Here is a 21,110-nt window from a genome sequence, read left to right on the forward strand (position 1 = left end):
ACGCAATATTGAATGCCTGTGATCTTCATGATTCCGTGATGGAGATCACTGCATGGGCTCAGGAATAGAGGAATAAAAAAAAATATCACTGTGAACACAGTTTTCCATGCCATCCAAAAATGCAAGTTAACGCTCTATCATGCAAAGAAGAAGCCATATAGTGAGTTTGGTGCCAAAATGATTCACTTTAAAAGGTCAGGACAATGCAAAGGACTAGGGGGAGCTCTTTGTGTCTGGAGGAAAAGAGGTTCAACCTTTGTATAGGGAAAGGATTCTTCACAGTTAGAGCTGTGAAAATGTGGAACAGATTCCCCCAGGAGCTAGTTCTAGCTAGCTCAGTTAATGGTTTAAAAAAACATCTGGATATATTCTTAAATGCGCAGAATATTACTGGATATTGAGTTCTTATAGGTATATTAAGCATCAGAGATTGTTGATCCAGGGAATATTCAATTGCCTTATGGGATCAGGAAGGATTTTTTTTCCCCTGTTGGAGCAAACTGAACTATGCTTTATATGTTTTTTTGCCTTCCTCTATATCAACAGGGGGTAACTGTGGGCATAGATTTCTGTTTAGGCTTTTCTTCTCTCTTTTTTTTCTCCGTATCTCTATAGGTTGAACTCGATGGACATGTGTGTCTTTTTTCAACCTAACTATGTAACTATATCTGAACATGATCCAAAAACGCTGCTGTCTTCTCTAGGCCAAAGCTCATCCAAAATGGTCTGTTGCAAAGTGTTGAACTGTAAATTTGACATTCTGTTTGACATGTCCTCCGGACTAAAGAGAAGAGAAGAGGGACCTCCTGACTTATCAGCGCTCAGTTCAAAATCCTGCATCTCTGATGGTATGGGGGGTACATTAGTGCTTATGGAATGTGCAGCTTGCACATCTGGAAAGGCACCAACAATGGTGAAAGATATATGCAGATTTTAGAGCAGCATATGCTCCCATCCCGAAGACTTCTTTCAGGGAAGGCCTTGCATATCTCAGCAGGACAATGTTAAACCGCATACTGCATCTATGACAACAGCTTTGAAGTAAAAGTCCAGGGGCTTAACTGGCCTGCCTGTAGTATAGACCTTTCACCAATTGAACATATTTGGTACATCTTGAAACAAATACGATAAGACCCAGGACTGTTGAGCAATTAGGATCCTATATCAGGCAAGAATGGGGCAACATTCCTCTCCCAAAACTTTAGCAACTGGCCTCCCAGATGTTTGCAGAGTGTTGTTCAAAGAAGAGGGGATGCAATACTGTAATGAACATGGCCCTGTCCCAACTTTTATGAGATGTGTTGCTGCCATTACATTTCAAAATTATAATATTTTTCTCTTAAAATGGTTCATTTTCTCAGTTTAAACATTTGATGTTTCCTATTTTTGTAGATTTTACACAGCGTCCCAACTTTTTGGGAATTGGGTTGTATTTATTCAGGCTTACTCCATGTTAGTGAGTATTATTTATGCGTTATTCATGATAAATGGTCAGATGTACTCCACAAGACCAGGGTGCTCTGTTCTTTAAAGCAAAACTGTCAAGCACCATAAAGTGGCAGCACTAAAATGGGAAGAACCTAGAGGTGCTTGCACATATTTTTAGATGACCTTTCTAGCATTAGTGTGCACCAAAGCTCAGGTTTTTGTAGGATATTTAGAAAATATCCTGAAAGTGTTAAAGGTTGATCTGTTGTCTCCCACATGTTCCTATTGGCCAGTAAGACCACAAAGCACAGTAATAGACCAATAGGGACATTTTCAAAGCTTGACTTTAGTCCAGAGTTATTATTACCCAAATTAACTCCCCATACATTTCTACAGAGAATCCACCAGAGTGTACAAAACACAAAAACAGTATCAAAACACCTTCTGTTATATTCCTTTAAAAAAAATATAAGAACTCTTCTGTCAATAATACAAATATCTTCGCTGAGAATACAGTCACCTGGAAGTCAGCATACAATATGCAGGCAAAAGGGCAAATAGCTTAAAGGATAAGTGGACTATACAACAAAGTGCACTTCTCCTTTAGACCCCTTTAAGCTGACACCACTCCTTCCCACGCTGTGCAAAGATGCTTACAAAGTTCCAATGGGTCCAGCCCTGGTTGTTTGTTTGACATCCTGCGTTCTACGTCTTGCCTGAATAGCAAATCCCCATGGACTATTATGGTGCTCGTCTCCCTGCTTGTCTGCCTTTGTTTTAAATTGCACTTATCCTTTAAAGTGCATCTATTTTCGTTTTGGATAGAGTGCGTAAGGATTGCTGTCAAATTTTATTGCCTTTACAGGCTCCACTAGAGAGATTCCTTCACTCCCTACGTGATAAAAATGTTGTCCCCAGGGCACAGAGGTAATATCTCTCTAGTGCAACAGAAACAAAAGTAATTTTTTAGTTAAGTAGGGGAATGCTAGGACCTCTGTCAGCTTTTAATTTTTCTGTTTGCCTGTTGCAGATTTTCCCTGAAATCCTGTTTGGTAAAAGCTATCCACTGAACAGAAAGTGAATGAAAACCTGTCTAACAGAGCCCAGGAGCAGTAACATTAGACCACTATTTACAACCATCAGTGTGGGATTTACCATCATTCGGGCGGACTCTGGCCATGCCCTAGATATCCTGGCCAGGTATGAGTGGAAGGAGACCTATTTATATCTCGTCCCTCTACACTCTCATAGAACATCAAGTTTGACTCCAAGCCATTCAATATAATCTAATTAGGTACAATAACAGTCAACTTTGAGCAGGCAAACTTTATCCTGAAAGCTATGGAGTTTATTTTAAAACACACAATTATTTTGCTTTCATTGAGGATTTATCCAGAATAAGGGCACCACCATGGGGGCCAGGTCCCCCCACCCCCCACTTATGCTAATCTTTTTATGGGTTTATGGGAATCACTATTTGGTCACACAACCCATTTGGAACGAACCTGGCCCTATGAGGTATATAGATTATATCCTTAGAATATGGGATGGCCTCTGTAATAGACAGTATCTCCCCATTTTAGGTTTTGATGGTAAAGGAAATATCCATTCCAAAATTAATTTCCAACCTACAGGAGGGAATTCATACATATATGCCACCTGTGGGCATCATCCCTGCTGGATATGCAAAATCCCCAAGGGACAGTTTGGAAGACTGAGGAAAACATGTACCAGGATTGAAGATTATGGAGGCCCAAGGTGAGATAGTAAAGAAAAATGTTTTAGACAAAGGATATGAGTGAGAGATGATTAACTCAGTCTTTCTCAAACATAGACAGGAGAAAATACCTCGGAGAATGAATGAGGTAAATCAATATAATTTGTCCTTTTGCCCACAGCATAATTAGAGTGCTTTTCAGGTATCCAGAGTCTTGAAGCACAGGTGGGTGCTAAAAGAAGATCTGCTCTTCAAGGGTTCATTACCAGACCTTCTAAAAAACATGGGACTCTCAGGAACATGTTGGCACCAAGCAAAGTTAGTTCCCTTATACCTAAGAACACTGGACAAGGCCTGCTTGGCCAGAAAGGTAGCTACAGGTATAGTGTCCCAAACTGTGGTCTGTGCCACAGGAAGAGAGAGTTTTGTAGTGCCCATGGCCTTGTGTTCCCTATCCAACAATGTATTAATTGTGGAACCGAATAATTCATTTATTTATGGCCTGATTTGTCCATGTGGCAAACTATATGTTAGAACTATTAGGACATTCAGAGTCAGATTCGGTAAGCACAAAAGTAACATCATTAAAAAAGCTGATCATCACTTCCTGCCTTGTCATAATGCTTGTACAGAGGGACTAAGAGCCTTTGGTATTGAAGTCATCCCTCCTTTTGGAGATGAAGGAATTGAGTTTAAGAGACTGTGTGCTAGAGAGAGTTCCTGGATTTATAAATTGAACAGTCTGGCACCAGGTTAATGGGCTTAAATGAGACCTTGGCAATATCTTAATCTCTAAAAATAATATTATGGCGAGTTTGGATGGTTTGTTATTTCCCTGAGGTGAAGTAAAGATGGGAGCCAATGGATGGATCGAACTAGGAAGGGTTTTGTACCCACATATTCATTTGTAGTGTAAATATATACCTGTACAGTATGTCTATGCCCTCATGCTAGTGAATGTCCACTATTGAATTTTATCCCTGGTTCACCCATCAAAAATTGCTGTAGTTAGGTTTATTGGAATTTGCACACATAGTACCATTTATGGAAGTTTTTTGTGTGCACATTGGATAATGCTTTTATTTCTATTTTTTATATTACATTTCCTTCTCAAGCAATCTTTTAAGTATATGCTACTATTTATCAGCCTTTATTATTCATGATTAGCATTTGAATTATAATATATTCTTAATCCAAAAATTGGCTCATATAGGAGTTTTTATGGATTTTATATATAGATTTAATAGTAGACGTCATAGGGACTTCGTAGTCGTACCCATTCATGACATGATGTGCGTTATATTTAATTATGTTAATATAATTTTTAAATATTTGATGCATAATGTAGTGCCAGAAAATTTGCCATCAATGGCTGTATGCACCGAACCTTAGTTGATCAGAGTCTGCTATAGTGAGAGGGGGTGGGTCGCTATTTACGTGTTTTCTGGTCATTGATTGGTCCCACTCCATCTAATAGTCGCCTTAGCTGTAAGTAGTTTGATTGGTTGCCTCTGTCTTATTCGGCCAGTTAGCTCTGAGCATTCAGGTTGTGATGAAGGGGGCGTGCCCCAGAAAACGCATCAGCCACAGTCTCTGCCGAAGTCTGTGTTACACTGATCGGGGACTGTGAGAGTTTGAATGGAATCGTTGAACTTACAGCCTTTCATTCCCGAAGCCTGTTGATAAGCTTGTATGTTGCTACACTTATGAGTAGCCTATATTGTTTTTATCAATTTTATATTAATAAATCAGTACTGCACAGGTTTGGACGCTCTGTTCTGTTTTCTTTGCATGGATAGATGTATGGACGAGAGCTTTCCAAAATAAGGAGGAGCAGCACCCCTGTGGCCAGTCTATTCAATAGAGGATAGTTGTTTGCTGTTAGCATCGGAGGATTAAACTATTAAAAGGTGACAGGGGTTCCAACCTTTCCCCATTTTATCCAAACTAAAAAAAAGTATTGGTTATAAATACACTTTCAACTGTATTCCTTTTTTTAAAGCCACATTGGGAGAGCACCTATTTTATATTTGTTACATGTTCCCATTCACATAGGACAAGCTTAAAAAATATATTTAAAACATGTTTCTTGCAGTTTAAATTGTGTTTACTTGGATTAGGTTTCTACTTAGCTTCTTAAGGGTTAACATTTGTACTCACTTCTTTGTAATTTTAGCAAAGGTTGTGAGGGGTTTGTTGACCCTAGCTGTACTGTGCTGGCTCATTTAATTAAGATTTGTAAACTAGATTTGGACACTGCCTGTCCCAACAAAGGGTTAAAGGATTACAACCCTGGCTTCAGCATTCAAAGTATAATGAAGGTAATGAGAGAAACACAATCCTCAAATTTCAGACCCAAGTCTTTCTATTCGAACAGATCACTGAAGGTGCTGAGAAAAACCTGGATTCAGCCATGTTGCCTGATACAACAAAACATTTAAAAAAGAAATATATTCTAAAAAATATATTTTATGTACAGTATGCTGTTTACATAGGAACACATATGTTTTCTCAAATTTGACTGCAAAAGTGGAAATACTCTAAGTTCTTAGTATGCTTATATGAAGCCATATTAGGCAGGAGGCATACATTCATTGTATACTAAAGTACTATATAATTAGCATACTATATGAAGCCTTAACAGTTGGGATTTGTAGTTTCCTGCATTCACCATTACAGGCTTCTTTCTAGTGTCTAGGAAAATTGTAGTATACATCAAAACAAGGAGAAGGGAAGAAACCTTTAGGCCCCATTCACACCTAGGCATTTTGTTGTGCATAAATACGCACAACACTCAGCACATACATTTCCATTAATTTCAAAGGCCCCCATTCACACCTAGGCACTTTGTCGCAAGCTGCAAAAAGCCTGTTGCTCATTAAAGTTTGAGCTTCTTTGGGGCGTTTTGTAGCACGTTTGCTCCCCATAGACTTCAATGTAAAAGCCTGAAAAATTAGTAAGACAAGTGTTTTGCATATTTTTTTTGCATTTTCTTGTGAGTGTTTCCCCATTGACCACAATGTCTTTGATCTGCCAGCCAAGAAGTTTTCAAAAATGTGCAAAAACACACAAAGACGAGCAAAACCACTGACGCCTAGGTGTGAATGCAGGCTTAGAGATGAAACTCTGATGAGCTACAGAATCATCTATTCTTGGATTGCCTAAGACACATGGACAGCTTATCCTAATATTCTCAGGCAGATCGGGTAATGAACTTATGCTTACAGAAGCAGAAAGAAGAAGTTGCTGGGAGCCATCTGCCTGCTCTTCCTCTTCTCTCCATTTAGCCTAACATGTACACTTGGCAAGCCGAAAATACACAAATTAGCGGACTGCTAAAAGACATGCCCACAGGTGGATGGATAGTGCCTGCAATACATATTCCCTAACAAAGCAGGTCAGGTGAGATAAGAAAATTTGATCCACAGATCAAATGCAAAGACCTAATAGAAGGAGATTCTGATAGATCACATTGCTGCCTTCCTATTTCTGCTTTCCTCTTTTCACGAAAGAAAAATATCACAAATATGAGACCATCTGATTTGTAATCAGGGTTTATAGTACTAAGCACACTATGACTGTTCTCTGTTGATATAAGTCGCCATAAACCGCATCCGGCAGCCTGCATGACAAGTATAAATGAAGATAAGAGCAAGAAGCAGCACTGTAAAAGGATAAGAAGCTGCAGAATTAAATCAGTCATCTAACTGTAAGCTTCATCTTGCAAAGAACACAGCCAATAAAGATTTATTTCTATTTTTTTTTATAAACGCTATGCAATTTGCAATGTTCTAGCAAATAACCATACAAATTCATTTTGCACTACATGTTCTCGCAGTAAGAACTTTATGAAGAATCCTAAGATTTAGTTTATTTTGCATCTGGGGTTAATTGCTTTAACAGTGGTCTTAATACGACAGAATCCAGAGACAAGCAACATCAATGGTGCATGGTCTGAGGGATAACACAGTGAAGACTGAAGGAACTTAATATGGTGTACAGCCTACAAGAAAAGGGACATGAAGCCTTCAAATACACCAAGGGGATATGAATAAGGTTTAGGAGGGCAGTATCTTTAATATGAAGCTGAGATGTAGCAAAGGGAGGCATGACTTCAAACTGACAAAAGGAAAGTTCAAGAGTAACATTGAAAAAGTATTATTTTACTTAAAGAATAGAGGAGGCTTGGAACAGACTTTCAGCAGAGATAGTGAATCAATCATCAATGAGTGAAAAAACAAAAAATCGTTGCTGGTGCGTGCAGCGAATTCTGCCTCTTTGGCAGCCAAAGCCTGTAGGCACACAACCATTTACATGTTTTCTGGTCCTACATTTATAAAGAGAAGAATATATTTATCCTGATGAAGGGAAAAAGATGTGTGGCCAGTAACTACACAAGAATATTTAGGCACGGTGACTAATGACTAGTGACAGTGAGAAATGAATTAATGAGAAAACCAGCCCTGCCATTAATATGTCACTACAGAAGAAAAAAAATTAAGTTGACCATACAATGTTAGATTTTTACTCAAACATTTGTTTGAAATTGTTCATCACAGCATTATATATGTTCCCAACACTGAGTCAACTAATTTAGTTTGAAACCACTAAAAATGTCACCCAGACCAGCTACCTGAAGGAAATTTCAGAAAGATTAAACTTTTAAAAATTATTTTGTGCCTAGCACATACACATTATAATATGTAAGCTTTTTCCCAAACAAACAAAATAAGATGGTTCAGATGAAAACCCCAAAAAATTGATTTGAAAATGAACTTGAAATAGACCCCACTAACTATTACAAAATTGAACAAAAGTTCTGAAAGCAAAAAAGTGGCCAAGTTTAGATTTAAAGTAATCTAATCCACTGATTAGCTGACCATTTGGTGGACACTCCCTACTGTACAGTTTGTTGTGGACTTATTTGTGCTTGGACCTAACCTTTCAAAGAAGTTCTGCGTCATTGGGCTATAAATCGATGCAAAACTTGCTTTTACATCAGTTTGAAATGTTTGCCTTTTATCTTATTATTAGTCTGAGATCATCCAGAAATCATTGCCAGGAGCAGTTGACCTTATTCTGACCCATAGTCGCATAGACTTCACTGGGGGAGAGAATATAATCGATGGCCATGTGTCAGAAGGCATTCACTCAAAAATGTGTATAAATAGCAAAAGGTGGCAAAGTGCTAAAATGAACAAAAATGTGAAAATACTAAGACGTCCTAATCAGGTGTAATTATAGAAAAAAGAAACATAACAGACTTGTCCTACAAACAGCAATCTACAGCGTCTCAACTAACAATCCACATATAATGTGTTATCCCCCTTTAAAATGTCTGATCTGATAGTCGATACCGGTTTTATGTAATTTATTATAATTAAATTATCAGATTAGAGCAATGTCAATGACTGATTCTAAAAAGTAGCCCCAACCCCCTTTTAGAAAAAAATATCTAAAAATCTAGTAACTTAAAATTGCTTACTGATATACGTGTCCAGGAATAAGTTTTCATTTCATCATCATACCACTAAAAAAATAAGATGACACTCATTATCATTCAATTTTAAGATCAATAAAATATGCAGCAGCAGATTTAGCCATTACAATAAACTAACAAATAGTGAGAAGGTGGATTTATTAAGGAATGGCAGCGGTTATTAATGAGGGTCTTTAAAACAGCAATGATCTAACTATTGGCCGGGCATGCCATAAATTACCCAAACAGGCACTATATCTTTAATAACTGACTGCTCTACAGCAGTGCTGTACGATCCTGTGTCAGGACCCCATCTAAAAGAAAATGACATGTTTCGTCAGACTGGATCCCATTTTCTGGCCTTCAATTGTACAGCAATGGTTTTTTTTTCTAATGCAGGCAAACAGACATGCTCATTTCCTATTCAGACTGCAATCATGACTTTTTTCGAAAGCAGTTACAATTTGCTAGCTGATTAAAGCAGAATGAATCCACTAAAGACCAAGCAATGAGCAATAGCACATTTACTTCACAACAAAGGCAAGCCTTGGACTCAATGTAAGCTGTTTGAATGATGTACATTAAAGGATACCTACATACACTAAATTAAGAGGGGAACATTTCATTCAAAATAGGTATTTTATAGGTTGATGTTTGCATAGTTAAGATTTATGCAGCCACTTAAACTAGCAGGCTTCCATTTTGGGTTAACCTTTATCGTAGGTTTTTCAAAATCTTTAAAAAAGTCAATTATGGCTTAAAAGGACCAGTAAAACAAAAATGAATCTAAAACAGTTAATTTTATTCAAGGCTATATTAAATCTTGTGCGGCTGTATTAGAAGCCCTTTAAAGTGTATCTAAAGCCAAAAAAAAACGTTTAAAAAAAAAACGTTTTGGATAGAATAGGGAATGAATGGCACATTTTTATTTATCTGTCAGTACCACATTGGTACGATTTTTCCAAACTTCCTGTCTCAAGACACAACAAGTAGTGAAAGGAGATCTTTCCAAAAGGGAATTCTTCACGTTGAAGATTTCCTCTCTATTCCTGACCTAGTGACAACTCAAAATGTTACATGTTCCCACAGATTCAGCCATGGTGGCAATGGTCACTAGGAAAATAGAGAAGGTTGATCTCCACATTGCAAAACATAAAGCAAAAGTATGCTGACGGGGTTCTAAACTTTCCCTTCTTTAACCATAACAAATAAAAAAGGAGTTGGCTTTAGATAGACTTACACGTGCATGACGGTCTGTGATCTTTAGCACCTACTGCCAGCACAGGTCCATAAATCAATGGACTAAATACATTCAGCTGCATTTTTAGTCTGCTGATATGTGGGCCTGCAACAATATTTTATATGCCCATAGCAACCCCTGTTCATCATAGAGCTAGGCAGAGGTGCTCAAACAGTTGCTGCTAGCAAAATCAGTGTAGCTCAGCGGTTATGAAGATCCCATATTTCCTGCCTGTATAAGGGTAAAGTTGGAGACAACTAGCAAGGTATATTATAGAAGCTGCCTACAAAGTCTAATAGGCAGTTGGTCAGGGGTAACAAAAAAGATCTTTGTATAACAATGGTCATTTTGGATTACTGGTCTTTACTTATTAGAGTGGCTTATTGAAGCTTCTGTACCACAAGTAACAAGGCATTACAGAGAGCAATAACAGCCTTTGGACAGTACAGGGCTACTCCAGTTCTCCAGTGTTCCTTGAACTTCTCTGGACTTCGAGAGCCAAGAGAACCATATGATGCCATCTCTTGGTTAAAGTAAAATGGAAGATTTTACTAAAGACTATCTTATCATCTGACCAAATAAGACATCATTTCAGCATGCTATAGCCAGGTCATTTTCAATCCCCCCTTATATTTAGAGTATAGTTTCCCTTTAAAGCATTATAATAATTTTTATCTATGGCTAAAATGATGGCGAATGACTTATGATTAAGCTTAAATTACCTGCAGAGCAAGGGGCTTCCATCTCATATTTTTCAGTAAAGCTGGTGCTGAGGTAAGCATGCTCTGAGGTCGCTTTTTCAAAGTTAAGATAACACCACTCGGGTCCTCTCGTAGTGCATTCACCAAATTTTTCAACTGCCACCCCACCTGGTAACCAGCAAAATTATTACAATATAATTGAGGTTAAAAGTCAGAATGTAATGATCCCCAATTCAATAAAAGGGCAACATGGATGATTTTGGCAACTCTAACCAGCAAAAGAAATCAAACACATACAATTATTTATAGTTAATTTCCATAGTTTACAAAAGCTTTCCCAAGTTTACAAGTTAACAATCACCAGAGTTTTACCAGCTGACTGCTAATTATTACCCGTCAGATCTTCCCAACACTGCAGGAAGTGCTGAATTCTAAAAAACCTCTTCTGTCTCAGCTTTACTTTTTTACAGCTATTTATATAGCACCAACATATTCAGCAGGACTTTTTTGGCATTTATAGACCATTCACATCAATCTTTGCCCCAAAAGAGCTTAGAGTCTAAGGCTCCCACAACAATCATGCAGGCACAAATTTAAGGTGGAAGCATATTCATGTACCAGGGTGTTTTTGATTGTAGGAAAGATATGAAGAACAAAGCACTGGGGAGACCAAAACAAACATGGGGAGAACATAAAAACTCAGTTCACATGGTATCCTCAGTGTGAGCTGGGTACTACTACATCATAGTGTTAACTGGTATGCCCACATGCTGCCCCACAATAATTTATCAATTGGTATTTGTTAATACACTTATGTACTTTGACAATACAAAGTCTTACATTACATGAACCTCTTAACACTCCTTTCAGTATAAAAAATATGTTGCGTTTTCACAGCTGAAAACATTTTAGAAGCTATTATTTGTAATATATCTACCCACACAAAGGTCATTTGGTGGATTTTTTAAAAAGGTAGCTGTACCTTTATTAAACATAGATTAGACATTAGGAAGCAGTGGGCTACCTTACTAGACAGAAATACCTTTCTTCCCCCATAAGTGCTGCATCCCACGGTCTATACCGTGCTGTTATGGTCATTGGCAGTGATTTTGGCCTGCGTCTTGACAATACACATAGAGAAAACCACATGTCAAAATAATTACTAGATCCAGAAATATACACAGCTGAAGTTTAATAAAAATTACAGTGGTCAATGATGCCATCCACCACATTAAAATAACCAGTAACAATGCTTTGGAGGTGGAAGATTGGTCAGCCAAACTCAATTTTTTTCAGGGAAGATTTGCATACAATTTTAGCTGTCCATCTGTGCATTGTTTTGTCAAGCTACTTTTACTGAAGCTAACTTCTGTATATGACTTTTATTCAGTTTGCAATAGCCAAGTCGGCGACGGGATCATTAACATGAAAAAAGCTCATATATATTGCCTAATCTGAGCATCTGTTTTAGAGCAGCAATCTACTTTAACTTAAAGTGACTGCCTTTCTTATAAGCAAATATTTTATCCAAGACCATACCGGAAGAGACCCAATACCTACTGTACCCCACACTGCTGAACACTGGTTACATCACTATAAAAACTCCCGCAAAGTCCACTAGAAAAAAAAAGACACTTTTAGGATTGTCAATCTACTTGGTCCTCACAGGTTACCCCTGCTCATCCTGCATCACTGCTTTCTCCCAGTTATGAGATGTCTGCAGTAGGAACCAGTGATAGATACAGGGGATCCCTACTTTTTTGACATGAGCAGGAGTAAACATTGAGAACTACAGTGACGTGAGCAGGAGTAACAAGTGAGAGCCACAGGGAATCCCTACTTTTTGCAGTGACATGAGCAGAAGTAACCATTGAGAGCTACAAGGGATCACCACTTTCTTCTGCAGTGATGTGAGGTCAGCAGGAGTAACCAGTGAAATCTGCAGGGAACCAAAGGAACATTGTCACTCCCTGAGGGGCTGGTTTCTCCAGAGGTCTTTGGGGGACCATTTCCAGTAACTGGAGTGGTATTATCTGTCCTTTACTTCAGGTGCTTGGTTGAAAATATCTGTGTATATGACAGGGTTGTAGTAGCATACGAACAGACCGCGCTATCCAGAGAATTCCAATACTTCAGATTTTATTGAAGTTCACAGTAAAACCAGTATAACAGTGAATAAAAGTGTATAAAGCAACAAATGCCGGCACTGCACAGCCCCAACCAACTACAACCTCTCACATGTTTCACCCGTAGGCATATTCATGACAGGGTTGTGTTGAACTAAGCCCTAACTGAATGGCATTCAGTTGGCTAAAGCAGTGCATGGAACAACTGTTATGTTTTATTTCTCTATAAAATAGGGTTTTCACCTTTGTCTATCATTTATTGCTAATCCTCTGCAGGCTCTTTCAGCCATTTCATGTCTACATATAATTGCTCCATCATCAGCTGTTCATTGTTGCTCAGGATCAGCTTCCTGATGGTGACAGCAGTGCATCACACCTGTACAATATGTGTTGGCTGATTGTAGTGTGACAACACAGGAGCACAACTAGGTGATATTTGTCACTCCAAAACAGGAAATAGAATAAGTAATTTTATGATGGGGTCAACAGGTATGCTTTTAGTGAAAATTGCAGGTGTTAAAAAAAATATGAAATTACATTAATATGTTAAAGCTTACTGTATATGAGATTTTAGTGATTGGGTGTAAATTGACTTCAAAATATTTGAGTGCTTTCACTAATAAAGCCAGCATAGGCACTTTCTAACCAGTCTACTCTTTCTTTAAAAAAAAAAGTAAACCTCAGCACTGCAATTAATACACATATGCTAAGCAACAATATAGATAGTCTACAACATATATGAAATCTATCACAGGATAGCATTTCATACAGAGGCACCTTCAAGCAGGGTTAACACTTAACACAATTTTCAAACACACTAAACAAACTCATAAATGTATGCCAAACTCCATTGTCCCAGCAAGTGTTTATATCTGCCCTTGCAGCGAGCTACTCATTAAGTCTCATACTTGACGTTTTAGCAAAAATCTCATAAATAAAATAAAAATCTCACCTACTGTCGCTTTTGTCTTTTACGACTCATTCAACAAAGATTGTAAAAACAATAACATTATGCTTGGCTGCTAAAGGAGAGACGCTAAGAATGCAAGAACTCAGCCAGTACCTGAATGAGTTTAATCTATGTACTGCTTGCCTATCTTGTAAAGAAACGGTTCCTGCAGAGAATACAAATTTCCTCTGTCAGGGAGTTATGCACTGCAGAATTAGTGTTGCTAAGAAATGAACAATTGTACATGACAGTAAGAGCTTTAGCACCTGCATCTGGATCTCTCAGGCAAAGCAAAAATACAAAAAATTTTTTTCAATCACTCAAGAAATTAATAGCGATCATCTCCAGTGGATTTATAGCAGATGCTTGCTCTAACAATATCAGTACATGATATAACAGAAAGTGCTAATGCTTAGGCTGCCCAAATAAATATGATTGGCTGGGATAGGCTGCTTTATCCCATACATGAGTAAATGTTATTGCACATTATGTATCAATGTATGTGTACACAAGTACTGAGTTGTGTTGATAAAATTGGCATGGGTAAAGGATTTGGCACTGATGCAGATCCTCATGTTTTCTTAGATGTCAAGCAGTTTTAGTAATCTGACCTACAACTGACACAAATATATAAATGTTCTTTACAAACGAATAAAATGATAACCCGCCTAGGTCATTATCGTTGGGTTGTCTGAAGAGTAGAAGATACCCATATGCAGAAGTTGCCCGTTTGATTACTGCTTTTTTTGGTACTGGTAGACCAGGACCTGATAGGTAGGAACAACAGCCATGGAAAATGGAAATCCCCAAGATCAAACAAATCTATATTACCACTTTAGTCAGCCACTGAACATGTGCAATACATATGTGTTTAGCTGTGCAATGTACAAACAGGGTTGCCACATCATTCCATTAACAGGTGATAATTATTTCCTGGCACAATTCAGCTTTCTGCTTCAGTTTTGTGTCTTTATATGTTATTGCTTTGACTTCTCAATGGATAGTAAATCCGCATAATCACTTTTGGTAAATAAACAGGGAGCTGACCCAAGAATCAGTAAGGCTTATCCAAGGCTTACTTGAAGTAGCAGTGATCATTCTAACTAGCAGATGGGTGTGTATCAAAGGAATGGTTGGCTAAAATTACCAAAATATTTGCAAGTAAAACAGTAAAATATGTATTTAAAGCAGACCTCTAGACAGATATATAACACACATGAATGCAGTTCTGCAGGAAGTGGAAGCATCTGTTAGAGACATTGTGTGATGTATTCAACAATACATTATATGTATTTTTTTAAATGCAAATAGTGTAAATGCCTGAAACTGATCTGGTATCAGCCTGTTACATCCCCTACACAGCAGAGCTTAGAGTAAGGCTGGGTTCACACCTAGGCGTATTGAATATGCACGTTTGTCGCGCGTTTCGTGCCGCACGTTTTTACCGCGATTCAGGGTAAACGCACATTTCCGAAGGCTACCTGGCTTTATCCCAATGGATACGCGCGGCAAATACGCCCCAAAGAAGCTCCTGTACTTCTTTAGGCGTAGGGCGTTTTTCAGCGCGTTCCTACGCGCTGTAAAACGCCCAGGTGGGAACCATGCCCATAGGCAATCATTGGTTTTCACATCTTGAGCGTTTTACAGAGCATAGGAACGCGCTGTAAAATGCCCAGGTGTGAACCAGGCCTAAGGGAGTTAGACATAGCACACGTAAGCAATTGCTTTATGTGCTGACATGAAGCATGCTGATAAGGAGTAGAAAGCAGAGTGACAGATATAAGCTTATAAATCCAAATGTGCTGCACTCCACAGATCTTCAAAGATAAAATATTTATCTATAAAGCAGATAAATACTGTTTGCTCCTCTCCTCATGAACCTTAATCTTTAATGCGTTTCACCATGTTTGCTTACTCAACAACATGTTGTCTATGAGTAGACTCAGGGCAAGTGGATTGAATGACTGTCCAACATTTAACTTGAAAGACAGGACATTTATTGGCAGGGGAAAAAAAAAAGTACTTTTGAGGACAGATGGTGAGTATTGCAGTAAAATGTTCATTTTTGTCTTTTAATATGCTATTTTTCTTATTTTTGAATGAGGTTCTGCTTTAATCTGTATTAAACTAGTTTGCCTGGTGTTACACTATTTCGTATGAGTAAAAATGTCTTTGGTTATATATGAATGCATCCCATTTTGTTCACAATCATACTTAAAGACCTTACAATGGATTGTTTGGTGCCATGGAAAAACACTTTACATCTACTGCAATACAATAAATGCACACACAATGTCTCTTTGACAAATGCTCCCCCTTTCTAGCATTAGCCACCACTCTAATAATAGCTTTTTTTTTCTGTGAACCAACCAATCTTGCCAGTAATGAGCTCATAAGTTAAATATATAAAGGACTAGTGTCAGATTAGAGTGAAATAGAAACAGCTTCCAAATATATAGTGACAGAGCATGCCAGAGACAAAAGAACAAGTTTTACTAAAGAAGGAGAATTACCAACCACAAAATGCTTATCTAAGGCATGGTTACAGCACCTGCAGCTATGAAAAATCTCTACCTCAAAAACTAGTAATAGCATACATATAAAGGGCAAAATACAAATGTTAGGCACTGGCAGCATGCCTAAGTAAATCAATGGCAATCTCAAGGACATCCCAGCACCTAGATGTCAGTACTGACTATCTTATCTTGCCACTGAAGTAGTTTTTAGAGATGAAAAAGCTGGCAGTTGGTATTTTCATATTGAGAATCCCCCCCTTCCCCTCACACATAGCAAACTTTGCATCCTATGTCTGTTTTATATGTCGTGTCTGAAAAAAGAATTGTGTAGTCCTATCCTACTAGATTCAGACACCTTTCAAATTCTCTGGTGTCTCTATTTAAGTTCTTCCTTTTATTTGGGCCAATAATGAGGAACTGAGGCCAGTGTTTCTGCAGACAGGAGCTGATCAATATCTTAATTACAGGGTGTCCCAGGTTTGGAGGATTCTTGGGAGCTCTGGTAGGAATGAGGGTATTCAGTGGTACATACAGGCACCTCTAGGTATCCATTTCTTGCTGTACATTTGCCCATGCAAATAACAAAAATGCCCCCACACAACCCCCTTTTCCAGCAACCTATAGTTACTTTTTCTCGCTACTGTGGCACTCCATTTAGCAACCAAACCCACAGAAAATAAACTCCTGTGTAGTGCTGTCATATGGAAGAGTGGGGGTGAATCACATATTCTTCCGTATTCTGTTTCAAGTTTTTCACTTTGGTCCTGTCAGCTCAATGGAGTGGCAAAGGAATATAGGACAGGTAAGTATATGCTGCTGGGGAGGGAGGAGAGTCTGTGACCCTTTTACTTTTCCCTACATGGGCAAAGGAAATGGGCACTTTAAGGAGACTACAGATTTGCTTTAGATGGGAGAATAGGGGATCTGCTTATATACACGTCAGCTAATCTTATAAAGCAGACAGGCACAACAGCGACCAAACCACTTTAAATGTTTTAGAAAACCACTGGAGTACTGCTGCTCCTGTGCCTGCCCCTGTCCTGGACAGCCATGACAGTATGGGAATAATAGGCAGATTTATTGGGTCCCATAAAAAGGTATTTCTCCCACTATTGTTTTTCTGAAAATGCATTGAGGCTAGGTTTTAAGGTCAGTTTAGATGCGAAAATTAAATCTTAGTGGAGTTCTTTAAGCAGTAAATTTTCACCATTGATGTAGCTGAAATGACTAACATCAAATGATTGACATTTACTAATCCAGAATCACCATCCTCATACATAGCCATCATTATTGTAACCACCAAGATCAGCCCTGAGCACAAATTAATTATGGATGATTATGTTGCTAAGCTAGGAATGTGAGCCTTTGTGCTGCAATGTTTGCAGAAGGATTTCCCTCCTCATCCAGACCACTATATTGCACAGTTAAATCTATGTTAACTATACACAAACTGCTCGGAAATCAACCACTAGTAGCTATTTTCCAACTGGGGATAAGAGACTGTCGACTAGATTCAAGATCTGCTGGTGTAAGATAACAGGTAGTCTGGCAGTATCTTACACAGTGCTTTGTAAACTGTGACAGCATTGGCGGTTGGTTATTTGGCCATCACTATCACAGCAAAAAGTGACATGCGCCTCCATACTCAGAAGTAGCAGGTATTATCTTTACTTATAGCAGCTGAATAAAGCAGTGGAGGAGCGAAGGAAATGCTGCTATGTATTGCTGCAAATGAGGAACATGAAGCAAACATTTTGTTTTGCCCTGCATGGAAAAGGCACAGGTTTGATTTAAAGAGGAACTCCAGTTAGTACCAAAACTAACCCTTGCAGTGGGGCTACCCCTGCACTTCAAGGGTTATCCGCTCATTTTAGTATAGGGACCAGGATGAAGAAGTTATGCTCCCCTGATCCTGGGTCCAGTGGCAGTTAACCCTAACCTCTCTCCCACTGTGTGGATTAATTTTGTTTTTTCCTGAAGTTCCTCTTTAATTATATATTTCAATAAAATGATCCAGTCAGGTTCTACCAAAAGGACCCCGCAAGAGAAGAACTCTTCCACTCATCTCTGTGGCAGCCCGTGCCTCCTACCTCACCCCATTTCCCCATTCCAACACTGTAGCCTCCACCAGTCTCCTAACTATATAGCATTTGAGTGTTGGATACTAGTGTCCCCTGCTACATGGTGCAATTGCATTCTTTGACCCCTACATTACTAAGTCCTGGAACTGAGGGGAGGTCATCTGCCCAAGAGGTGCTACCTCTCCCCTTGCAGGGATCTTTCAGTTGCTTTTTTGTTCGCACCTGATTCGGATTGAAGTTGAAGAAAGGCGCTGGATCCAGCAATTTGTAGTTCACAAATTAACACTTTTTCCATAATGCCAACACGTCAGCTAATCTTATAAAGCAGACAGGCACAACAGCGACCAAACCACTTTAAATGTTTTAGAAAACCACTGGAGTACTGCTGCTCCTGTGCCTGCCCCTGTCCTGGACAGCCATGACAGTATGGGAATAATAGGCAGATTTATTGGGTCCCATAAAAAGGTATTTCTCCCACTATTGTTTTTCTGAAAATGCATTGAGGCTAGGTTTTAAGGTCAGTTTAGATGCGAAAATTAAATCTTAGTGGAGTTCTTTAAGCAGTAAATTTTCACCATTGATGTAGCTGAAATGACTAACATCAAATGATTGACATTTACTAATCCAGAATCACCATCCTCATACATAGCCATCATTATTGTAACCACCAAGATCAGCCCTGAGCACAAATTAATTATGGATGATTATGTTGCTAAGCTAGGAATGTGAGCCTTTGTGCTGCAATGTTTGCAGAAGGATTTCCCTCCTCATCCAGACCACTATATTGCACAGTTAAATCTATGTTAACTATACACAAACTGCTCGGAAATCAACCACTAGTAGCTATTTTCCAACTGGGGATAAGAGACTGTCGACTAGATTCAAGATCTGCTGGTGTAAGATAACAGGTAGTCTGGCAGTATCTTACACAGTGCTTTGTAAACTGTGACAGCATTGGCGGTTGGTTATTTGGCCATCACTATCACAGCAAAAAGTGACATGCGCCTCCATACTCAGAAGTAGCAGGTATTATCTTTACTTATAGCAGCTGAATAAAGCAGTGGAGGAGCGAAGGAAATGCTGCTATGTATTGCTGCAAATGAGGAACATGAAGCAAACATTTTGTTTTGCCCTGCATGGAAAAGGCACAGGTTTGATTTAAAGAGGAACTCCAGTTAGTACCAAAACTAACCCTTGCAGTGGGGCTACCCCTGCACTTCAAGGGTTATCCGCTCATTTTAGTATAGGGACCAGGATGAAGAAGTTATGCTCCCCTGATCCTGGGTCCAGTGGCAGTTAACCCTAACCTCTCTCCCACTGTGTGGATTAATTTTGTTTTTTCCTGAAGTTCCTCTTTAATTATATATTTCAATAAAATGATCCAGTCAGGTTCTACCAAAAGGACCCCGCAAGAGAAGAACTCTTCCACTCATCTCTGTGGCAGCCCGTGCCTCCTACCTCACCCCATTTCCCCATTCCAACACTGTAGCCTCCACCAGTCTCCTAACTATATAGCATTTGAGTGTTGGATACTAGTGTCCCCTGCTACATGGTGCAATTGCATTCTTTGACCCCTACATTACTAAGTCCTGGAACTGAGGGGAGGTCATCTGCCCAAGAGGTGCTACCTCTCCCCTTGCAGGGATCTTTCAGTTGCTTTTTTGTTCGCACCTGATTCGGATTGAAGTTGAAGAAAGGCGCTGGATCCAGCAATTTGTAGTTCACAAATTAACACTTTTTCCATAATGCCAAAAAGAACCAGAAAGTGGGCCAAACACATTTATCAATTTATCAAGAAATGTCCAGAAACGTATTTTATATCCATCCATGAGTATCACAACAGTAACGGAAAACAGCCGACAGGTTTTAGAGATGAGTTAATCCCCCTTCTTTACTTAACTGCACATTTGCTCTCTATAGATATTATTGCTAATATCTTCTATCCCCCTGGTTCTGACTAATTGACCCTGGCTTAGAGTTCAAGACTGTTGGAAAAAGCGTTGACTGGGTGGGGGAGCTTTTGGACTGCTCATACATTATCTGAAAATCTTAATTCACATTTACAACACAGGCAGCCAAAAAACTCTGTAACCTGGGAGCTTAATGGAAATAATATGTAAGAAGTTGGATGAGAGCAGAAGCAGTGTAGCTTTGCACAGATGTTGGGAGTTAACCAGGAACAAAAAAATTATTGTTTTTTCTTACAGGATTTTGTCAGTTTTACCAAACCTTGTTGCTTGCAGCTGAAGGGACTGTCAGTATAAATTAGGAAAATGCTGTATATAATATGCAATATCAGCTTAAATATAACCTCAGGAACTACTTTATAAGGAAGCAGAAATCAGGCAGAAATACAGGGGCTTCCAATGTCGATTTTATTTTTTCAGGGTTTTGAGCTTCACGATGATCATTCTTTGGTAAAATATTGGTACACTTTGTATACTCTTACTTGTCCAGAGTGTACAGATTGTATATCAGTGTACATTTGCTGTCCCCTCAAAATAACTCAACACAGCCATCAATGTCTAAACCGCAGGCAACAAAAGTGAGTACACCCCTAAGTGAAAATGTCCAAATTGGGCCCAATTAGCCATTTTCCCTCCCTGGTGTCATGTGACTCGTTAGTGTTACAAGGTCTCAGGTTTGAATGGGGTGTAGATGTGTTATATTTGGTGTTATCGCTCTCACTCTCTCATACTGGTCACTGGAAGTTCAACATGGCACCTCATGGCAAAGAACTCTGAGGATCTGAAAAAAAGAATGGTTGCTCTACATAAAAGGTGGTCTAGATTATAAAGAATATTGCCAAGACCCTGAAACTGAGCTGCAGCATGGTGGTCAAGACCATAAAGCGGTTTAACAGGACAGGTTCC

General features: G+C 38.9%; 1 protein-coding gene and 1 long non-coding RNA gene across 10 annotated transcripts in view; one reads left to right on the forward strand and one right to left on the reverse strand.

The window, feature by feature from the left end:
* The window catches only part of CNKSR2 (connector enhancer of kinase suppressor of Ras 2), a 284,331-nt gene that overhangs the window by 141,421 nt on the left and 121,800 nt on the right, over window positions 1-21,110 (reverse strand). For 4 of the 9 annotated variants that reach the window (XM_018562437.1, XM_018562433.1, XM_018562435.1 and 1 more), the window contains exon 9: window positions 10,587-10,733. The exons of 3 other annotated variants lie outside the window; for them this stretch is intronic. In XM_018562437.1, coding sequence (XP_018417939.1) covers window positions 10,587-10,733 — 147 coding nt within the window. Of the gene's footprint in view, window positions 1-8,630; window positions 8,676-10,586; window positions 10,734-21,110 lie in introns of all 9 variants that reach the window. 2 more of the 9 variants (XM_018562432.1, XM_018562439.1) reach the window with 1 other exon arrangement.
* LOC108791846 lies at window positions 1,064-20,817 on the forward strand. The gene is made up of 3 exons (XR_001941524.1): window positions 1,064-1,075; window positions 7,879-7,881; window positions 20,695-20,817. It is a non-coding gene; the product is annotated as an uncharacterized LOC108791846 (long non-coding RNA).

The sequence above is a fragment of the Nanorana parkeri genome, unplaced genomic scaffold (genome assembly GCF_000935625.1).
Source record: "Nanorana parkeri isolate BGI_ZX_2015 unplaced genomic scaffold, ASM93562v1 scaffold577, whole genome shotgun sequence".
Lineage (NCBI taxonomy): Eukaryota > Metazoa > Chordata > Amphibia > Anura > Dicroglossidae > Nanorana > Nanorana parkeri.